Source organism: Gopherus flavomarginatus, chromosome 3 (assembly GCF_025201925.1).
Source record: "Gopherus flavomarginatus isolate rGopFla2 chromosome 3, rGopFla2.mat.asm, whole genome shotgun sequence".
Taxonomy (NCBI): Eukaryota; Metazoa; Chordata; order Testudines; family Testudinidae; genus Gopherus; species Gopherus flavomarginatus.
The window spans coordinates 121,587,172-121,607,332 of NC_066619.1; the positions used below are offsets into that span (position 1 = coordinate 121,587,172).

The following is a 20,161-nucleotide window of genomic DNA, read 5'->3' on the forward strand; positions in this document are numbered from 1 at the left end:
ACATTAAACTGCCACCATGACATGAGATACAATTACAGTATACTTCCAGTCATCCAAAACCCTATAATCCAAACCTCTGCATTATTCAAGTCCCTTCCTTGTCCTCCGCCATGAGATACATGCCCTCTGCAGCATATATTTCATACTAGAGGATAATTAAGGGATTTGGATAATGCAGAGAATCGGCTAATAGAGCAGAGACCCCCAGCCAGGACTGTGAGGATAAGCAGGAAGAGGGAAATGCTGTGCCACTGCTGAATGGCTCCTACTCTTTCAATTATCTGAACTTCCAATTATGCAAATCAAATCCCCCATTCTGTTCAGATAATCGGAAGCATACTGTAGTGCTGTTGGCTCCATGAACAACTGATTCTTCACCCATTCTTATGTCTGGAGTTAACAGCTTTTAATTTTTTTAAAAATAAATTCAGCCAACCAACCTTTCTCCTGTCAACAGCACATGAAATCCCAGTTGTTTTTTTTAATATGTAATAACTGTGAAATCTCTATTTCCTACTTCTCATTAATGATGAGAACACCTTTAAGTTTCATTCATGCTAAATTTCAAAATGTTATGGTGCCTAGCTTGAAAAAAAAGACGCCTTTGAAATAAATATAGTATATTCTTAAACCTAGCTGAGCTCTTATGCAGTATTTATAGGTACTCTTTAATCTAAATTAATAATTGAGGTTCCTGAGATGACAAAGGAAAAATACATCTAGAGAAGTGGAAGTCAAAAAAAATCTCATAACTTTTAGTTTGTGGTTCTGGACCCAAGTGCATAATTGGTAAATACAACTCTCTTCGGGCTCAGATTGTAGAAATTTCAAACCTAAAGTACTAACGGGTAGTTCCTCTCTGACATGTATCTATGTACGAACAAGAGAAACAAGGTGGGTGAGGTAATATCTTTTATTGGACCAGCTCCTCTTGGTGAAAGAAACAAGCTATTGAGCTACACAGACCTCTTCTTCAGGTCACAAAGAGGGTTACCAACTTCCTAACTCCAGAAAACTGAACACCCTTGTCCACTATCCCCTGCCTTCCCTGAGGCCCTGCCCCCGCTCCCTCCCTCCCTCCATCGCTTGCTCTCCCTCACCCTCGCTCATGTACTAATTTTCACTGCAAGGCCCAAACAGGCATATTTATTGTTCTGACAGATGTATTATGCCAAGTTCAGGTTTTATTTGTTACAGGACACTTGAGCTAGCAGCAAAATAGTCAAAACGGGTAATCTTTAAAAAAAATGAAATTTCACAGTGGTTTTCATGATTCTTTCCCTCCCCTCTTCCCATTTTTTGTAACCAGCTCCATGGTTTTTGTTCACTAAAGATATTGTAATTTTGTGTGTGGAATTAGGACCACACATTATCACAGCTGCAAAGGGTCCATTAAAGGCCCATTCCTGAAGCCCAAATACAAATCCATAGAGCACAACCACAGAAATGCACCTGTCCAGACACCTGTATAAATACATCTGTAGAAACTGACTCCCACCCCTACATGCAGATATACACGTGTATTCATGTGTACACATCTAGCATGCACTAACACATGTGCTTCCACATAAGGCACTAAACAACAATTGTAATATTAAATAGAGACCCCAACTAAGATCAGGGCAATCAGGGCTCCGGGGTGGTAGGTGCTGGACATACACATAAAAAGAGAGAGTGTGCAACAAAGTTTATAATGTAGCTAGACAAAGGTGGGGAGAAATGTCTGATTCATCGACTCTTCTGCAATTACTAGTCAACAACATTCACTTTCTAAGAAATAATACATATCTTCTAGAGTTCCCGTCTCTTTTAAAAACTTGTTATGAAATGAATACACACACATTTTATGTCATCAATTTTTTTTTTTTGCGCAAGCCAGCAAAGGGAATAAAAGTCAAAGAGTTAGGCTGCAAATTTTATTCACACAGGTACACACACGTGGCAATACACACACCTCCCTACACAAACAGACAGTCTCTTACATACATACAATGCATGCACACACTTGCTTACACAGAGACACTTTTTCATACACTTTTCCAGGGGCTGCCTAAATCACCCAGCAGGGAAGGGAGGAGGGTGGGCTGGAGGGGAAAAGATAGGGGCTGGGGTAGAGGAGAGAGGCTGGGGAGGGAAAGAGGCCAAGGACGAGAGCAGGGTAGGGTTAAGAGGAGGCAGTGAAGGAGAGAGGAGGGGCTGTGGGGGGGGTATGTGGGGTGGATGGGGATGCAGGGGGAGGCAGAAAGCTACAGGTGCATGAGGATGTGAGGGGCACAGGTGTGTACAGGGACATAATAGGAGAGCAGCAGTGTTTGGAGGTGAATGGGGTACAGGGCTGTGGGGGGTGAGGGACATGGGGGCGGTGGCTCTGGTAGGTGGGGAGAATGGGTGGGAGAGCGCTGTAAGGGGTACATGACTGGGATGTGGGGGACAGGACGGAACAGGGGAGGGATGCAGTGAGGAGGATGGGGGTGGGGGTTGGGATGCAATGATGGGGCAATGGGGGTGCAGGGGAGTTGGGATGGGGAGGGATGCAATGATGGGGCAATAGGGGTGCGGGGGAGTTGGGATGGGGAGGGATGCAATGATGGGGCTGGGGGGGTTGGGGTGGGGAGGGATGCAGTGAGAGGGATGGGGGAGTGGGGGTGCAGGGAAGGGAGGGATGCAGTGATGGGGGGAATGCAGTGAGGGGGATGGGGTGGGGGGTTGGGACAGGGAGAGATGCAGTGAGGGGGATGGGGGTGGGGGCAATTGGGACGGGGAGGGATGCAGTGAAGGAGATGGGGGTGGGTTGGAACAGGGAGAGATGCATGAGGTGGGTGGAGGTGTGGGGGGTTTAGGAGAAGGACAGATGCAGTGAGGGGGTGGAGGGGTTGGGGCGGGGACAGGGGGATGGGGCAGGTAGGAATGCAGTGAGGGGGTAGGGGTGCGGGGAGTTGGGACAGGGACAGATGCAGTGAGGGGGGTGGGGGAGGGATGCAGTGACAGGGTTTGGGATGGGGAGGGATGCAATGACAGAGGCATGGGGGGGCAGAGGGGTTGCAGCAGGGAGAGATGCAGTGGGGGGCGAGGGTGCTAGAGGGTTGGGACAGGGACAGATGCAGTGAGGGGGTGGGGGGGGTTGGGGCGGGGAGGAATGCAGTGACAGGGATCGGAGGTGCGGGGGGGGCTGGGGCGAGGAGGGATGTGGGGGGGTTGCAGCAGGGAGAGATGCATTGAGGGTGTGGAGGGAAGCAGTGACGGGGGGATGGAGATGCGGGGGGTGGGTAGCCCCATTCCCAGCACTCAGAGATGCGTATACACATACCTTGAACTCCTGTGTGCCGGTAATGGGGTGACAGACGGTGGTTCACCACAGGGTACATGCCGCAGCTTGCGCCCAGTCACACGAGGAGAAGATGGCTGGGCACCAGTGGGAGAGGCGTTGCTACACGACTCCTCAACAGCCGCCTGCTGCGCGCTTATGAGGCACACTCATTCCTCCCCTGCCCTAAGCCAGCCAATGGGAGCTGTGCCTGGGCAGGGCAGCACACGGACCCCCCTGGCCGCCCCGATGGCTAGGAGCCGGACATGCCGGCTGCTTCCCAATCCGGAAGCCATGCAGCATGGCAGCTAGCAGGCAGCCTGCCAGCCCTGCTGTGCAGCACGGCCAACTGGACAGTCAACGGCCCCGTCAGCAGTGCTGACCGGAGCTACCAGGATTCCTTTGTGACTGGGTGTTCCAGTCCAAAACCAGCCACCTAGTCACCCTAGTCACAAACGATGTAACAAACAATATCGTCTTAGTCAACAGACCTGTTCCCTAGATGTATCATGGTCATCTTTCAAGTATAGTGACAAAAATAAATATTTACTGCTTTTTACTTCTATGAACCCTTTAGGACTAACACAGATAAAGGAACGCAAACTGAAGTCTATTCCTATTTATGCATCATGTTTATTACATTTGAATCTGTTTGAAGACAATAAGGGTGAGATTCTGTGCTGCATCTCCAAAAATGCTTGCAGACCCAGAGAAGGAAGAGTACCCTCCTGATTCTAGGCTGCTCTGGCGGCTGCAAAGGCCCCCAGTGTAAATTATGGCAGCCTGTGTTGAATTGCAAATAAGAAGCAGTGCCAGTATCACCCACAATTCTCCTAGTGCTACTCACAACATGTCCCTGGGCAGGGTTTGTTTGCAGTGGAGCCTGTGAAGGACTGATAAGCCCTATGTCAGGAGAATTATTTCTGGTTGGCTGCAGGGGTTTTACAGCCCCTGCCTAATCCAGCACTAGTGTTCAGGGGCTGTCACAGGACTCACAATCTCACCCTGGGATTCTACAGGTGTATGTGAATGTTTAGTTCAGCCTGAACCATTATTACTGGTGATGATGTATGAGAGGGAAAGAATCCATCCTGAATCATTCTGAGTTTCCGGGGCTGGTAGGTAGAAAAAAAAGTTACTTTTAAATTGAGTATGTTTGATGTAGAAATAACTGAGAAACAATAACCATGGAAACCAACACTAACATTTTTACATTGTTACTTTGCAGAGTAATACCACCTATTTAACTATATGGTCCTTACCACCATGGTAGCTGAGTGTCTCACCAAAATGAACCAATTTATCTTCACAATATCCATGTGACTATTACCCCCATTTCATAGATAGATTGGGAACTGGAAGAAAGAGTGACTGAGTGAGTTGCCAAAAATCAGAGGAAGTCTATGCCAGAACCAGAAATTAAACCCTAATCTCCTAACTCACAGTTCAAAAGCCCATACTTCCCCATTTTGCATTTTCTAAGGTTTCATGTTGTTGAAATATACTAAATAGGGCTGTAGCTCTGCACCTGCTCATTCAGTGCTCCATCTTCAGTTTATCTCCCAAGGGCCCTCTCTGACCTCGGGACCAGGAAGTGAATAAAGCTTTCATTGTCACTGTTTCCATCACGTATAAATAGAAGTATATGATATAGATACTGATTAGCTGCTGGATGCAGAATAAAGACCCCTTGAAAAAGATATACATTACAACAAAAGAGGGAGCAAACATAAATACCATATAACAGGAGAGACTGGATGGGCCAGAGGATTAGTATGGTGCTAAAGTGCCTTTTACCTACAGGGCATCAGTTCAAATCTAGCCTAGGCTGGTAATGGCCATGTGTTGTGACTAGGCCTGACAATCGCAGTTAACATCTGCAATTAACTGAAAAGAAAATTAATGCGTTAATTTCATACTTCTGGGCGGCAAGGGAGGCATCTGGGCGGAGAGGGAAGCATTGGTGGCAAGGGAGCTGAAGAAGCCCACAGCTCTGCAGCAGTCCTTTGGATTGGAGCGCGGACCAGTAGGTTTTTGCCAGGAGCTGGAGCAGAGCAATTCAAAAATGTGATTGCTCCAAACCCCTGCTCTGCATGGTGCAGGAGGAGGGAACGAAGTCCAAGCCTGCAGCTCCGTGGCTAGGGCTGGAGCTCTGTGTGCCAAGGGAGGCTGGAGCCCAGCTCCCTGAGCCCCAAGCCCTGTTCCCTGAGCGGGGCTGGAGCCCCACAGAGCACACCCCAAGGGGGCTGAAGTCCAGCACCCCAAGGAGGGATGAAGCCCAGCGCCCCGAGCCTATATTTAAATAAATAGTATTCTATTATTGTGTAATAGGGCAATTAAAATTGGGATTTTTAATCGCTTCACAGCCTTAGTTGTGACTATATAAATTAATAGTGTAAATGCAGTTCTTATTTGTCCACATTATAACTGACATTTATTTTCACCCTTCTTGGAAAAACCAGCATATCTGAAGACGAAGTTACCCTGCAGAACAAGGATGAGACACATTGACAGGATGACATAGGCTAGTGAATGTCCAGTTATTTCCAGGGGTATTTTGTTTGAATAACCTCATAAGCAGTGTTCAAAATGTGCTTTCAACTAAAAATCTGTCATGTGATCTGATGACATCAACGATCATCCCATTCACCGGGCAAATTCAAAACCCTGGTGCTTGCGTTGCACCTGTTCTATATGTAGAAGCCTTCGCTCTCCTCAGCTGCCAAGCCAGCACCCTTCACTTGCAATAAATGTCATTTTAAAAACCTCCCATAAAGATTTTTAAAAGGTCACTTTAGAAATGATTAACATGCTGTAACTACCTGCTTGAATATCCTTCACCGTCACACCTACCCAGCTCCCTCTCTGTCTCTCCTTTCTCACTCTCTAGCTTCCCAGAGCCTGTGACCCCTGCCTCCCCCTTCCATTCCTCTAGTTAATTTTGGTTTGTTCAAAGGCTTTGCCATCCGTCCCCCCATATTAGAGCACCACACAGACACTGATGAGTGCAGCCTCGTGACCCGTGCCCCACGGACTGCCAAGTACCATTAAGCCCACTGTGCCATTCAGTGACTTGCCCAAGGTCACACAGGGAGTCAGTGGCAGAGGAAGGAGTGGGACAGAGACCATCTCCCCCTACTCCAGTCTAGGGCCTCAGCCATATACCCTTCCCTCCCTCTCTCCACCCAACCATCCCTTCCCAGCTCCCCCTCCTTTGCTTCCTCCGTCCCCTCTCTTCCCAGCTCTCACCACCCGTGCCTTCCCAGTTCCACTTCCTCCGCTCACTCTGCTCCTTGCCTCCACTCCTCTTCCCAGTTCCTGTTCCTCTGTCCCTCCCTTCCCAGCTCTCCCTTTCTCAGCTAGGACTGCCAACTTCCTACTTGCACAAAACCATCTTTGCCCTGCCCCCTCCGCTCCTCCAAGGCCCTGCCCCCTGCTCACTCCATCCCCCGTCCCTCTGTCGCATGCTCTCCCCACCCTCACTCACTTGCTTGCTTATTTTTACTGTGGGTGTGGGTGCAGGCTCTGGGGTGGGGCGCAGGAGGGAAATCAGGGCTGATGCATGGGGTCGAGGAGGGGGTCGGGGTACAGGCTCCGGGTGGCACTTACCTCAGGCTCCTGGAAGCAGCGGCTCCTACCTGGCGGCATGGCCAGGAGGGTCTACATGCCTCCCCGTCCACAGGCACTGCCTCCGCAGCTCCTTTTGACCGTGATTCCCAGCCAGTAAGAGCGGTGAAACCGGCACTTGGGGCAGGGGCAGCACACAGACCCCCGTGGCTTCCCCTGTGTGCAGGAGCCAGAGGGGGGTCATGCCGCTGCTTCCAGGAGCTGCGCGGAGCCACGGCGGGCAGCGGGCCTGCCTTAGCCCTGCTGCGCCAGCAACTGGACTTTTAACAGCCCAGTCAGTGATGCTGACTGGAATCGCCAGGGTCCCTTTTCGACCAGGCGTTCTGGTCGAAAACCAGACACCCGGCAGCCCTACTCTCAGCCCCTCCCTTCCCAGTTCCCCCTCCTCTCCTTCCTCTCCCTTCTCAGCTCCCCCTCTCCCAACCCTCCCTCCCCAGTTCCCCCTCCTCTCCTTCCTGTCCTCTCCCTCCCCAGCTCCCCCTCCTCTCCTTCCTCTCCCTTCTCAGCTCCCCCTCTCCCAACCCTCCCTCCCCAGTTCCCCCTCCTCTCCTTCCTCTCCCTTCTCAGCTCCCCCTCTCCCAACCCTCCCTCCCCAGTCCCCCTCCTCTCCTTCCTCTGTCCTCTTCCTTCCCAGCTCCCCTTCCCCAACCTTCCCTCCCCAGTTCCCCCTCCTCTCCTTCCTCTGTGCTCCTCTTCCCCAGCTTCCCCTCTCCCAATCCTCCCTCACCAGTTCCTCCTCCTCTCCTTCCTGTCCCCACCCTCCGCAGCTCCTCCTCCTCTCCCTCCCCAGCTCCCCCTCTCTCAACATTCCCTCTCCAGTTCCCTCTCCTCTGCTTCCTGTCCCCACCCCCACTCCCAACCCTCCCTCCTCTCCTCCCTCCCCAGCTCCCCCTCCCCAACCCAGTCCCCCTCCTCTCCTTCTTGTTCTCTCCCTCCCCAGCTCCCCCTCTCTCAACATTCCCTCCCCAGTTCCCTCTCCTCTGCTTCCTCTATCCGCTTCCTCCCCCCCCCCCCCGTTCCCTCTCCTCTCCTCTCCTTCCTGTCCTCTCCCTCCCCAAACCAGGCCCCCACCTCTCCTCCCCGCCCCCCCTCACCCCTCCCAGCAGGGAGGAGCTTCCCTCGCCAGGGGCTGCCCCTCGCGGGGCCGTGACATCACTGCCGCCCTCGCCGTGACTCACCCCTCCCCCGCGAGAATCCTGCCCCCTCATTCCCGCTCCTCCCAGCGCCAGGCGAGAGACAGGGGGCGGCACGGGGCTGCTAAGCGGATGGCGTCACTGCGGGGAAGGGAAGGGGAGGGGCGATCGGGGGCGTGGCTAGCGGCTGACGGCGGGGCGGGGCGCCCCAGAGTTGTCCGCGAGCGCCGAGCTGTTTCGCTTAGTGCGCGAGCAGCGGCGGGGTGGAGCGCGGCGGGTCTGGCAGGGACGGACCGAGGAGGGGACTGCGGGCAGAGCCGCCAGCGGGGGTCGGAGCGGCCCGGCCAGCGCCTCTCGCTGCGTGCGCGGCCCCGGGGCGGGGATGGCGGTACTGGCCCTGGCTCTGGACGGACTCGCCATCTTCGGGCTCATCCTCTTCGTCGTGCTGTGGCTCATGCACTTCATGTCCATCATCTACACGTAAGTGCGGCCGCGGGGCCGGCCCGGGGTCCTCGCTGCTTCCCCCGGGCGGCGGCGCCCCGCAGCCAGCGGGCTTGGCCCGACCGCCGCCCCAGGAGCTGAGGTGGACTCGCCGCAGCTCCCTCCGCGCCCCGGCCCTGTACAGAAGGGGGGCGGCATTGCTGGATGATTCACTTCCCACCGGGGAGCTTCGCCTAGCGCCTGGGCAGCCTCCCTCCCCGGGGCAGGGGGGAATCGTTCTGCCCCCCGACACGTGGCCCCCCGAGCCGGACCGGCCCCCCACTCAGTCTCCCCCTGACACGTGGCCCCCCGCGCCGGACCCGCCCCCGCCCCCCATTTTGCGCCCCCCCGCCCCACACATCGACCCTCCTTGACACACGGATCACTAAGCTGGACCCGCCTCCCACTTAGCCTTCCTCCGACACATCGACCTTCCCCAACACATGCACCCCCCCCCCGCCGGACCTGCCCCCGCACTCAGCCTCACCCCCCCCACACACACATGGCGCCCCTGAATTGGACCCGCCCCCCACTCAGCCTCCCCCTGATACATGGTCCCCCTGAGCCAGATCCACTGCCCACTTAGCCTGCCCCTGACACATCAACCACCCCCCCAACACATGGATCCCCTGAGACAGACTGAACCCCTTGAGACTTGGAGCCCCCTGAGCTGAATCCCCCCAACACTTAACCTTCCCGACACATGGACCCCAGATGCATGGATCCTCGCAAGCCTCGCTCCACCTCCCCGTGTAGCCCCCTTCCCCCCCCATGGATCCCCGTGAGCTGGACCCCCCACATACATGTGACATGGATCCCCCGAGCTGCACCATCCCAAGCCTGCTCCCTCTTGGCACATGAACCCCCTGCCAGCCTGCCCTCAACGCATGAATTCCCTTGAACCTGACCGCCCCCCCATATGCCCTCCCCAAGCTTTCTGCCTATTGACACCCAGCACATTCACACCTGTAATATATGCACACCCATAACCCTGCTGCTACATCGCATATATCTGCACACTCCCATAACCCTTCCCTTTCATAACATACATGCACCAGTGAGCCAGCCCTTGTTGTTTTAACACACACATGCACACACATTAGCCTGCACCCCCAGAATACACACAAACACACCCCCTACCTCCCTCTTTCTGCCCTAACCCATCTTAATTGTTAAATATGTGAGTTTGCCTTTTGTTTGGGACTCTATTACCTCCTGGCCATCGCCACCATACCTTCCTTTCTTATGCACTGATTTACAGTGATAGGTGTGTGCTTTTCATTCTGTCTTTGTTGTTATTGTTACATTTAAGATGTTTGCTTGGAGGCATAGCCTTGAGGGAGGGACCTTAGGTTTCTTTTGAGGGTCTCTTGGGGACAGCAGTCATAAAATGTTGTGTTGAGCATTCTTTAGAAGAATGCAGACAACAGCTCAGTCTTAAATAGCACACAACTTTGAACAGTCTTAATTTTAGTGATATTTACACTGATAAGTTTTCTCAAGATAACTTATAATGGCAGGGGGAATGAATTCTGGTCTGGATCTGCCTAGATAACTAGCTCTGAAGACAGATTTCAGAGAGGTAGCTGTGCTAGTCTGTATCAGCAAAAACAATTAGGAGTCCTTGTGGCACCTTAGAGGCTAAAATGTATTTGGGCATAATCTTTTCTGGGCTATGACCCACTTTATCATGGAGTGAAAATGGAGATGTATGGAGTGAAAATACAGTAGGCAAGTATAAATATGTGCTGTATATTTATTGTTTTAGCTCTGAAGAGAAGAGGTGCTTAAAAATAGCTCCCTGCTACTGTTTATTTCCTTTTTTTATTACTACGATTGACCAAGCATTTCTGCTTGGGCTGTGTGCAGGAATTGATGTGTGTATGTAAAATGGGAGAGAATATTAAGAGATGGGTTAGTTTTGAATGCAATCAGTGTTGTTCAAATAACAGTCTAAATTTACCTTATAATGACTACAGCAATGTACTTGTTACTGCAAATGGGTTTTCCTGTAGCTGTTGTAGAATATACTGTAACAGAGTATCAAAGATTCTGCTGTTAGTAAATGATGCAAGTCTTCCTTTCATATTTGTTTTATGTTATGTGGTATTTGTGCCTGTCTTGCTGTTCACTCAGCCACACCACAATTAGTTGTCTGTGAAATCCTGGCCTTAGTAAAATCAATGGCAAAAGTCCCATTGACTGTAGTGTGGCCAGCACGCCAGGATTTCATTTCTGGAATTTGTGGCTACGACTGAATTATGAAAACCCACATATGAGCATTAATAATTTTATTGTAATTCAATTGCATTTAGCTTCCGTATGTACTCAAGAAACCATGCCTTCCTAACTTTGAAAGTTAACTGTACAGGAATGATATGTGTACTGTTCTCCCAAGTTCCTGTAGGAGCCAGATACTTTCCTGCAAGACTCCCATCAAAGTCAATGGGAGTTCTGAAAGCAAGGGATTGTAGAACTGCAGCCTTAAACATCAAACACCAGATGGTTTCAGTCTATCCAACTGAAAGTTACTTAGATACTTAAATGGAGCCTGGGAGATTGTGGAATGCTCATAGTCTTATTTGGACAGAGTTACATTCCTGTTAAATGTGTCTTTGATTGAAGCACTCTACTGTGTTTCTCTCCTCTTCCTCCCTTCAAAAAACAACAACAAAAACAAACCAACCCACAGCAGCCCTTCATCCTGTAATTCTGTAGTCATGGTCAGTTGGACAGTCTTTCACTCTGATTCAACAAGGTACTTAAGTACATGCCTAACTTCCAGGATGTGACTAGTCCCATTCCCATCTTTAAAGTTGCATACATGCTTAAGTGCCTTGCTGAATTGGGACCTCTTCTCTTAGTGCCTTCAGGAATTGCCAATGTAGAAGTCCTGTCAGCAGGTTTCCATTACAGGGGTTTTTGATGTGGCTTCTTTAAAAACGTACGTCTATATGTGATATCCACAGGGATGAATTTTGGCATATAGGATTTGAGTCAGGGAACAACTCTAATGCACAATATTTGGTGAAGTGAAACTGTCACTATTTTCTCAAATTTGAGTGGCTTTGATTTAAAAAAAAAAAAAAAAAAAAAGAATTGGGTCACAGTGTGAAATTAAATAAACCATCAAAGATAAAAATCTTAAGTAGCTACTGCTGTTGTCATGGCAAATGTCCATTTTATAAATCTACTTAATACATGTGATTATAAAACAATAATGGTTTTGCTAGGATCATTGAGGTAAGCCCAGTCCCCAGGAAGACTCCCAAAGTTTGGCCCCCTAACGGTAAGGGTTGAATATAGTCTGCATGTATTATTTTTAGGCAGGTTTAAAGATCTTAGCCATTTCAGTCAAGCCCCATGCAGAGTTATCTGCCATGAATCCCTTGTGACTACCTGGAGTCTATTTGAAGTCAGTAAGGACTGCACATATAGGCATGAGTCTGTCTACTGATCTAATGGCAGGATTGTGGCCTACCACTGTAGACTATCTAAATATATTAATTTGAGAACCTAAAACATGTTGTTTTTGAAATAACTTTTTAAGTTTATGAAGCTGTGAAGCTATAAGTAGCTAAGGTGGACATATTTAACAGAAAATGAGTGCGTGGCAAAGAAGAAGTTAGATTCTGAGTGTGTATGATATACCGAGGAAAAATGTGATTGAATGAAAATATTGGCTGAAATAATATATCCTTAAGTTATAGGAAACCATGGAAAAAACAAGGATTAATTCTTGATTTCCCCTCCCCCGCCAGCAGTCTCTTTACATATAATGATTTTAAGTGAAGTAATGTTTTCCCGTGGTATCCATTCAAAATTCTTCCAGAGTGTAGTGCAAATGACTCTCTAAAATTAAAAAGAAACATTTAAAATAGTATATTAAAATTTATAGCATTCCAAGATGTATGCTTAAAAAAGAACCTTTGAACCAATGAGTGAGAGATTAATCTGAGTAACACTGGATTTATGGTTGTATTATTTTAATGCTAATTACTTATGTTCATCTTGATAGAAATTGTGTATGCATAAATAATATTCTTTTAACATAGATTTATTTATTTATAAACATACAGTTAAGAAATGCCTGAATTAAAATTGCCTGTGTATCCTTAATTTGCCCCCCTTTGTCCCCGTGTATTTGCATGATGATAGTCTTTAATTACATGATATACTTTTTTTTCTATTCATTCCTTCTGTCAGTGTTGTTGGTAAGACGCCTGTCTCATTTGCTGCAGAAGTTGGAAGATGTGTGGTGAATGAGGCAGGGGATTGCAGAAAGAGATTGGATGGTCTTGTGGTTAAGGAAATTGAATGCCACCCTGGAGAATTGGATTTTATCCTTGCCTTAGCTGTAGAATACCTGTGTGGTGCTTGGCAAATCACTTACATGAAAATGTCCACAGCTGGCCACTCCTTTTCTGTGTATCCAACTTGAGATACCTGCATTTACAGTTTTGAGTTCTCAGTTCTCCTGCAACTGAGCACAGTAGGAGCTCTGATCTGAACATACATAGTGCCATAATATGGTGCATATTCTGAAAAATTGGGTCCTAGTCTTCTAAAATTGGGCACCCAAAGTAAATTTGGCTCTTTTTCAGCTTTCAACTCCCCACATGTTTCATTAGTGAGGTTGGAATCTTTAGCTGCATGGCACAGTCCTCAAGCATGTGAGCTAGAGAGTAACTGGTAAAGGCTATCATCTTCTGTGTGGACCTGCCTCTAGAGGGAGATGGAGACACACTTTGCCTTTGGCTTTCACAGCTGTTTTGCTACACACCAAAGGAATGTTGAAATTCAAGAATAATGGTTTTGATTCCAGATTATGTCAAGGAGTGATCTCTAGTGGTTACAGCCCTTCAGCTCCTAGCTTCCCCTACTCCTGTCTGATTCATGCACCTGTTCCACTCTGACCTAGCTCCTGCCCCTTCTCCTCATTTTGATCTGTTCTTGACCCTCTCTCCTCCCTGCCTTGTATCTCTTCCCCCTCACCCTTCTGAATCTGAGTCAGGCCACTTTACTCCTTCTCCATGTTCCCTGGGCACCAGCAAGGAAAACTTTGGCAGCACAGGAGAGACAGTCTTTCAGTTCAGTTCTGGTGCCGCAGCAATCTGTCAAGGAAAATCCAGCTTATCCTCTTGTGCTCTGGGATGGTGCACACTCTGTTGCTTTGTGTGAATGGTGTATGTACAGGTTGGTTGCATACAGAAGCTGTGAAAGGGTGGAACATTCTTAAAGGAGATGCAATCTTTCGATAATTTCACTGCCAGACTCCAAAGTCTTTGTGGAGCATGTGTAATTTGAGATCCCCCCCCCCCCCCGGGTTTTTTCATTTGGTGAAATCTGGACAGATTTTCTTGAGGAAGGAAAAAGATTCATTTTTATCACCCAAATGACCCCCTGCCAAATTTCAGGTCCTTATTTCAAGGTAGGAAGGCAATTGAGCATCTCAGGGAAATGGCTGAATTTTGGATTTTGTTTTTTTAATGACTGAAACTACATATCTTTCCCTAAACTCATTCTTGGATACAGCTGATTTTTTTTCCAAATTTAGACTGTTTAGCCTTTACTATAGACGTTGTCACCTGTAGTTTTTTCTTGCATGCTGCAGAAATTTTGAGAGAGGTGAAAGCAAGGTAGGAAGGATGGATTTATGGTTAAGGCACTGCACCAGGGCTTTAAAGACTTGCATTCAGTTCCCAGCCCTTCTACAGACTCCTTGTGTGATCTTGGGCAAGTCCGTTTAATATCTGTACCTCAATTTCCTATCTATAAAATGAGACTGATACTAAATAGAGGTATTGCAAAGATAAATTCAGTAATGTTTATACGGTGCTCATACAACAGCAGTGTGGTCATAGAAACTGATACTACTGTTGGTGTGTATACCTAAAATAACTTAAGAGGGAAGATTTCCCTACCGCTGGAATTTGATTGAAGTAGTTATCTTACTTAGACTAGTTAGTATAGGTATGAAAGCTGGTTTATTAGTTCATTAGGCTGCTGTGCAATATTAAAATATAATGGAAATCTATTTAGGGCCAAATCCTGCTCCCATTGACTTCTGTAGGAGTTTTTGCCTCTGATTTCAGTGGAAACAGGATTTGTCCGACTGTATCTAACTCTATGTACACACTAGAGCTTAAGTCAGTGTAAGTTATGTTGCTCAGGGGTGTGAATAAGCCACCCCCTAATGTAAGTACAATTTACAGCGCTGCAACTTTCTCGCTCAGGAATGTGAAAAAACATCCCAAGCGCAGCAAGTTTCAGCTCTGTAAAGTGCCAGTGTAGACAGTGCACCAGCGTTAGGAGCCGCACCCCTCGTGGAGGTGGTTTTTTTTTGCCGTGATCACACAAGCCACGTTAAAGAACTGCTGTTGCTAGTGTAGACTAGCCCTAAGATTTGGTGCTAAACTTGGCTTTATCATAAATAACACTTTTCAGTAGTGTTGTTGCTCTGATGTTGAGGCTCAGGAATACCAAATTTAAGTATCTTTCAAATGTAATTATATATGGCAAGAAGTTCCTTACTATGAGAATTTTTGTCATTTTGGATTGAACTAAATTAATACAGTTTTCTGTTAAATAGCTTATGATGATCAGTGGCAGAATAAGTTAGGCACCCCCTCCCCATTTGTTTTGTTCGGAAGTAATGCCTATCTTAAGTTAGGTTAGTGAGTTGTCTTTCGCATACCCAGAGCAACTAGCAATATATCTGCTAATTCCTTTTTGTGAGTAAGACTTAATGTTTCTGTTGGATAGATCATGAAATGGTGTTTTGCTTAATTTTGGACTCCCCAATAATGATTTAGAATACTTTGGCAACACAGTGTTAAACTAACTCCAAAACAAACTGTTTCCTGAAATTGCTGTAATGAACATAACTCTTCCTAGAAGACCAAATTGCTACTGAATTTTTCCTTCTATTAAAGCTACCATATTGCAGCTGGACTGTTAGATCAGTTAACAATATTTCTAGTATTGTTGCATAGTATTTTAGGTAATTTTCGTCCATATTTAATATTTTTCCCTTTCAGAGGTACCAGTATGAAAATTGAAGGCTGATTTCTGCCCCACCTCCTAAAACACAAAATAAATCAATCTATCTTTCAAGTTTATCATGCCTCTTTGCTAGGCAGTAGTGTGTACAGGGTGCAGAGTAGGGACTGGGTGAAGAATAAAGTGATATCAAATCAAACAATTGTTATATACTTCAGAATAGCATTTGATAACGGCTTCCTATTTTTGTTTAATGTAAATATTGCTGTAGTGTGACAATTTTATAGCAAAACTTGCAGCTGACCTTTTATTCAACTATATGTGATTATAGTATAATATTCATGTTGGTTTTTTTTAATGGAACACTTCTTTTTCTGGACATCTAGAATCATTTGTGCTTCCTAGAATCATGTGTCCTCTGATACTAGGGGTTTACTAGAGAAGATGATAATCTTGAGACTTTTTTCTTATTTCACAAAAATTAAAGAATTGTTAATAAATTTTATTAAATTGCCTCCTTTCTTTCCATGCCATGATTGTATTTCAATTTCAGCTGTCTCTGCTCTTGTACCTCCTGCTCTATTTTAGGTGTATTTGCAGATTTTGCAGGGGCTAGCCTGGGGTTACACGTTTGTCTTGAATGTGGCTGTGAAGTCTTTGTGATTTGGTTTTTATGACAAATTAAATAACTTGAATGTTCTAGGACCAGTAGTTAAAATTGTGCAGATAGTTTTTAATAGTTACTGCTAGCCTGGACATTGCACGTTGAATAGTTTGTGTTTTTGGAGGTGGCGTTGTTAGCTGGGACATTTTGCTCAGTATCTCTTTGAGACTCTCTTCTGGATTCTTGACTATTTCTCTGTTTTGGGTGTGGAACTGTAATTTGCTGGCCCAAGGTACTGTGGGATCACTGTCAAGGACAAACTTTAGGCCTTTTTCATGCATTGGTAGTGTATGCGCACAGGCAGACTGCCAAACCCAATCATTTACAGAATTAGGGCCTTAACTATTTTTCTGTGGAAAGAAGAATATGTAATGTCAACCTTTCCTGTTCCTTCAGAAATCTTTGAAATGTCATAAATTTAGCTGAAGGAGTGATATTCCAGGATAAAAAAAAAAGATGTCAGATGGTGTCACAGCATCTCCTGTCTAAGACCATGGGTGTCATGCAAATAACTGATTTATAAGCACAATGATAGCTTCTCCAAAGGGAGAGAGCTTTCTTTTTACAATAATCTTTGGAGTCTTAAGCCTTCTGCCTCCAGGGTTTTGGAAAACCTGGTTGTTTTTCACAGGCTGTTCAACAGACTTTTCTGAGGTAGATTAACTGCATAGAATTAGTGTTCTTTACATCCCTGTGGCTGAAGTAAAGTGTGGCAGAAAGATAGCATGTATGAACTTCCTGAAATTTTAAGCTTTAAAATCAATAATTTTCAAAAACTATTCAGAGATAATCACGTGGTTTAGATTTTGTAAAGAAAAATGGAAATATTGTCATGATGTTTTAATGGGGGGGAAATGTCAAATGGTGGTGGATTTAAACATTCTTTGTAGGATTTGCAGTGTAAACTGTGCTTTGTTGTATTGGGATTTAGGAACTAGCGAGTGTAGCTAAGTCCCATTTTTCTGTCCATACTGAGTAAATGCAAAAACAAACCAATAATAATGAAGAGTGAGAGTTCTGAAACTTCAAGTTTAATAATGTTAGCAAGGAAACACTTTAACCTGACACAGTTTCCATTGGCTTCTACTTTCTAATATGCAGCCACAAAGACAATGTTCCATAATCCGTAAGGAAAGGTTATGGACAGGATGCATGTTAAGACATCAGAACTTAAAGCAGAAATCAATATATCTAGCAGTGTGTGGATACAGAAGAGAGCTGAGAGAGATGTTCCAATTAAGACCGTCTCATTCACTCAGTTTAGTAAGAGATCATGAAAGAGCTCCCAATCTAAAATCCTCTTGAATTGAGAGCAAGGTCTGAGCCTAAATTGCAGCTAAGTTTCTCGGTTCTATGGAACTATAGTGCAGCACGCTGGAAATACTGTAGCAGCTATATTTTAAATATAAAAATTGAGTATCCTTTATTAAAAGTCTATGGCACAGTCAGTATAATAGTGTCTGTCTATTTTAGATGCTCGGGTCACCTGGTCCCCATGTTTACAATTTTCAGTATGACAAAGATATTTGTCCTGGTAATCCTTACCTACATTATGGACTTTGTCAGGAGGATGAAGTAGAAGACTTTGACCGTTGGGTAGGAGGCAGATGGCACCAAGGGAGTACTAAGAGACAACTTCAGACTGTGAGATAAACACGTTGGCTAGCTAGAGTTTTTGCTAGAGCGGTGAACAGTAGAATAATTGAATTGCCATTTAAATTGTCATCTTTATTAATTCATTAAGATGAAGGGGGCAGTTCATATTTTTCAGATCTCTTATTTCAGGTTTTCCGCAGAAATTGGAGAACACTGCATTGGCTTACTATTTCTGTTTTATAAAGTTTTGTGTCTAACCGTAAGCGTTAGATACAATTCTGATTTTTAAATGAAAGTTGGAGATTCTGTATGCACGGATCTGTTGCAAGGGGTAAATTCTGCAGCCACAAAACAAATGGGGCCCTGTATTGTCCTCTGGGGATTTCCTCTTAAGTAGATTAAAAAACATTGTTTTCAGTCTGAGACAACTCTCTGAAGACACACAAGACTTTCCTACAATCAGAAAATATGCAAGTAAATTCCCTCTAGTTTTGCGCATTCTGATCTGGTGAGAGCTCTAGTGTACACAAGGCTTCTGGTTCAGCCATTCTGGGTGGGTGAGGTGTCTTGTTTTTAACCTCCCTGTTTTACATGCTGTAAAGTACACTTAACTAACATGATAAAAGTGCTGGGGCTTCCACTGGTTTTAATGCTGGTACAGTTTATTATATGCAACCTTACTTGTTTCTCCTGTGTCTACATATCATACTTAATTGATCAGGGAGGAGATTTTTCAATTAAAAATCTTTCAATTAAAAATCTCTGCATAAATTGTAGAGGTGGTGCTGGGGGGAGGGTACAGCGTTAACTTTTTTTGGAATGGAAAATTATTAAATTGTACTAGCAATTTTTGTATGCTAAACAGTACTTGGTAATAAAAAGAGAACTCAAAATAAGATCAGATCTCTCTGTGCCAAGTCTCAGGTTGACTTAGAACCAGAATGTCCAGCATATGTTGAGTTGTTCTGTAACAGTCTCCTTTAAAGAATATCAGTCCTATCTGAGAACTTAAAATTAAGAAATCTCTCTTCACTAAAATCCTGTTTAATGGGATTTTCTATTCTCTCTTTGTACACAAGTCAGTGGATAGGTCATAGGTCATAAGCCTAGGAGTCAGGAAATCTGGGTTTTATTCTCATCTGTGCTTTGACACTTTGGGGAATAACAGCTACTTTTTGAAAAACACTTTGAGTTATGTGGATGATAGGAATTGTTGCAGCTATATATTAAATGTTAAGTAGTCTTTCCACTCTTTTCTGTTCTCACGTTTTTCCACCTTAATTCTGTATCTCATCTATTTCATGGCATTTGTCTTTTCCATGTGTTGATTTTTTGCGTTTTATTTCCAGTTTGGGCTTCAGTGCATTCCATTCAGATGTTATCTCTTCATTTTATACCTAAGTATGTAACATGTGGCAGAGGAGAATGTCATCATAGTGGAATCATAAAATGTGACTCTGGGCCACCCTTTTCTTTGTAACTGCTATGTGAGGAGGTGTTGATCAACTGTAGGATGCTTTTGTTAAACAGGAACTTCTAGTTAGATTTCATCTAAGAGCCTGTTTGTTTTTGAAAAAACAACCACCCTCATCCCCTTAAAAATAATCTGGTTGTGGCCATTTGATCCTGAAAAGTAGCCAGAGCAGCTGTTCATGCTTTGTGTTGCAGAAGTTGGATTCCTTGATGCTGTCCTCTACAGAAGAGTTAGAAAGACAGAAGTAGTCATCTCTGTAGGATGGGATACAATAGGGAAAGTTTCCTCCTTCTCTTCAGCGCTGCTCCCCCCCCCCCCCAATCTCAACTATCCATTTGAAGCAATTGAAAAGAAAACTATGGAATGAAGACCAGAGATCTGGGAACTTCACAAATCTCAGAAAATATTGTAGGTTAAGCCATCACTTTGGACTTGAGGCATCATGTGATAGAATAATGGCCTCTGCATATGTTTTTGCCTTATTTGCTCTTTATCACTAGTACTAATCTTACACCTGAGGGAATTCTGCACCATGAAAATAAAAATTTTGCATGCTATTTTAAAATGCTGCATATTTTATTTGTCCGTAAATAAATACGGAGGCTCCAGCGTGATAATGGGGAGCACAGGCCACTGGCTGCATGGGGGAGGGATATCACCCTGCAGCCCACCCCCCAGGACATGGACTCAGTGATGAGGCTGCACCTGACCCTGACGCAGTGCAAGGGCTGTGCCCACCCCAGAAACTCTCCAGGGCCCTTCCTGCTCCTCTGCGCCAGGCACACCAAGATAGCAAGCAAGAGGGAAAGAGGCTTGCACACATGCCCAGCCCTGGACCCCGATTCAGGTAGACTCAGGGTATGTCTACACTACGGGATTTT

At 45.9% G+C, this 20,161-nt stretch overlaps 1 protein-coding gene across 2 annotated transcripts in view; it reads left to right on the plus strand.

Moving 5' to 3' along the window:
- The first annotated feature begins 8,342 nt into the window (after positions 1-8,342).
- Positions 8,343-20,161, plus strand: part of UGCG (UDP-glucose ceramide glucosyltransferase) — a 47,818-nt gene continuing 35,999 nt past the window's right edge. Inside the window, exon 1 of one of the 2 annotated variants that reach the window (XM_050943164.1) lies at positions 8,343-8,544. In XM_050943164.1, the coding sequence (XP_050799121.1) occupies positions 8,447-8,544 (98 nt within the window). In that variant the 5' untranslated portion in view covers positions 8,343-8,446. The remainder of the gene's footprint in view (positions 8,545-20,161) is intronic. The other variant, XM_050943163.1, reaches the window with a different exon arrangement.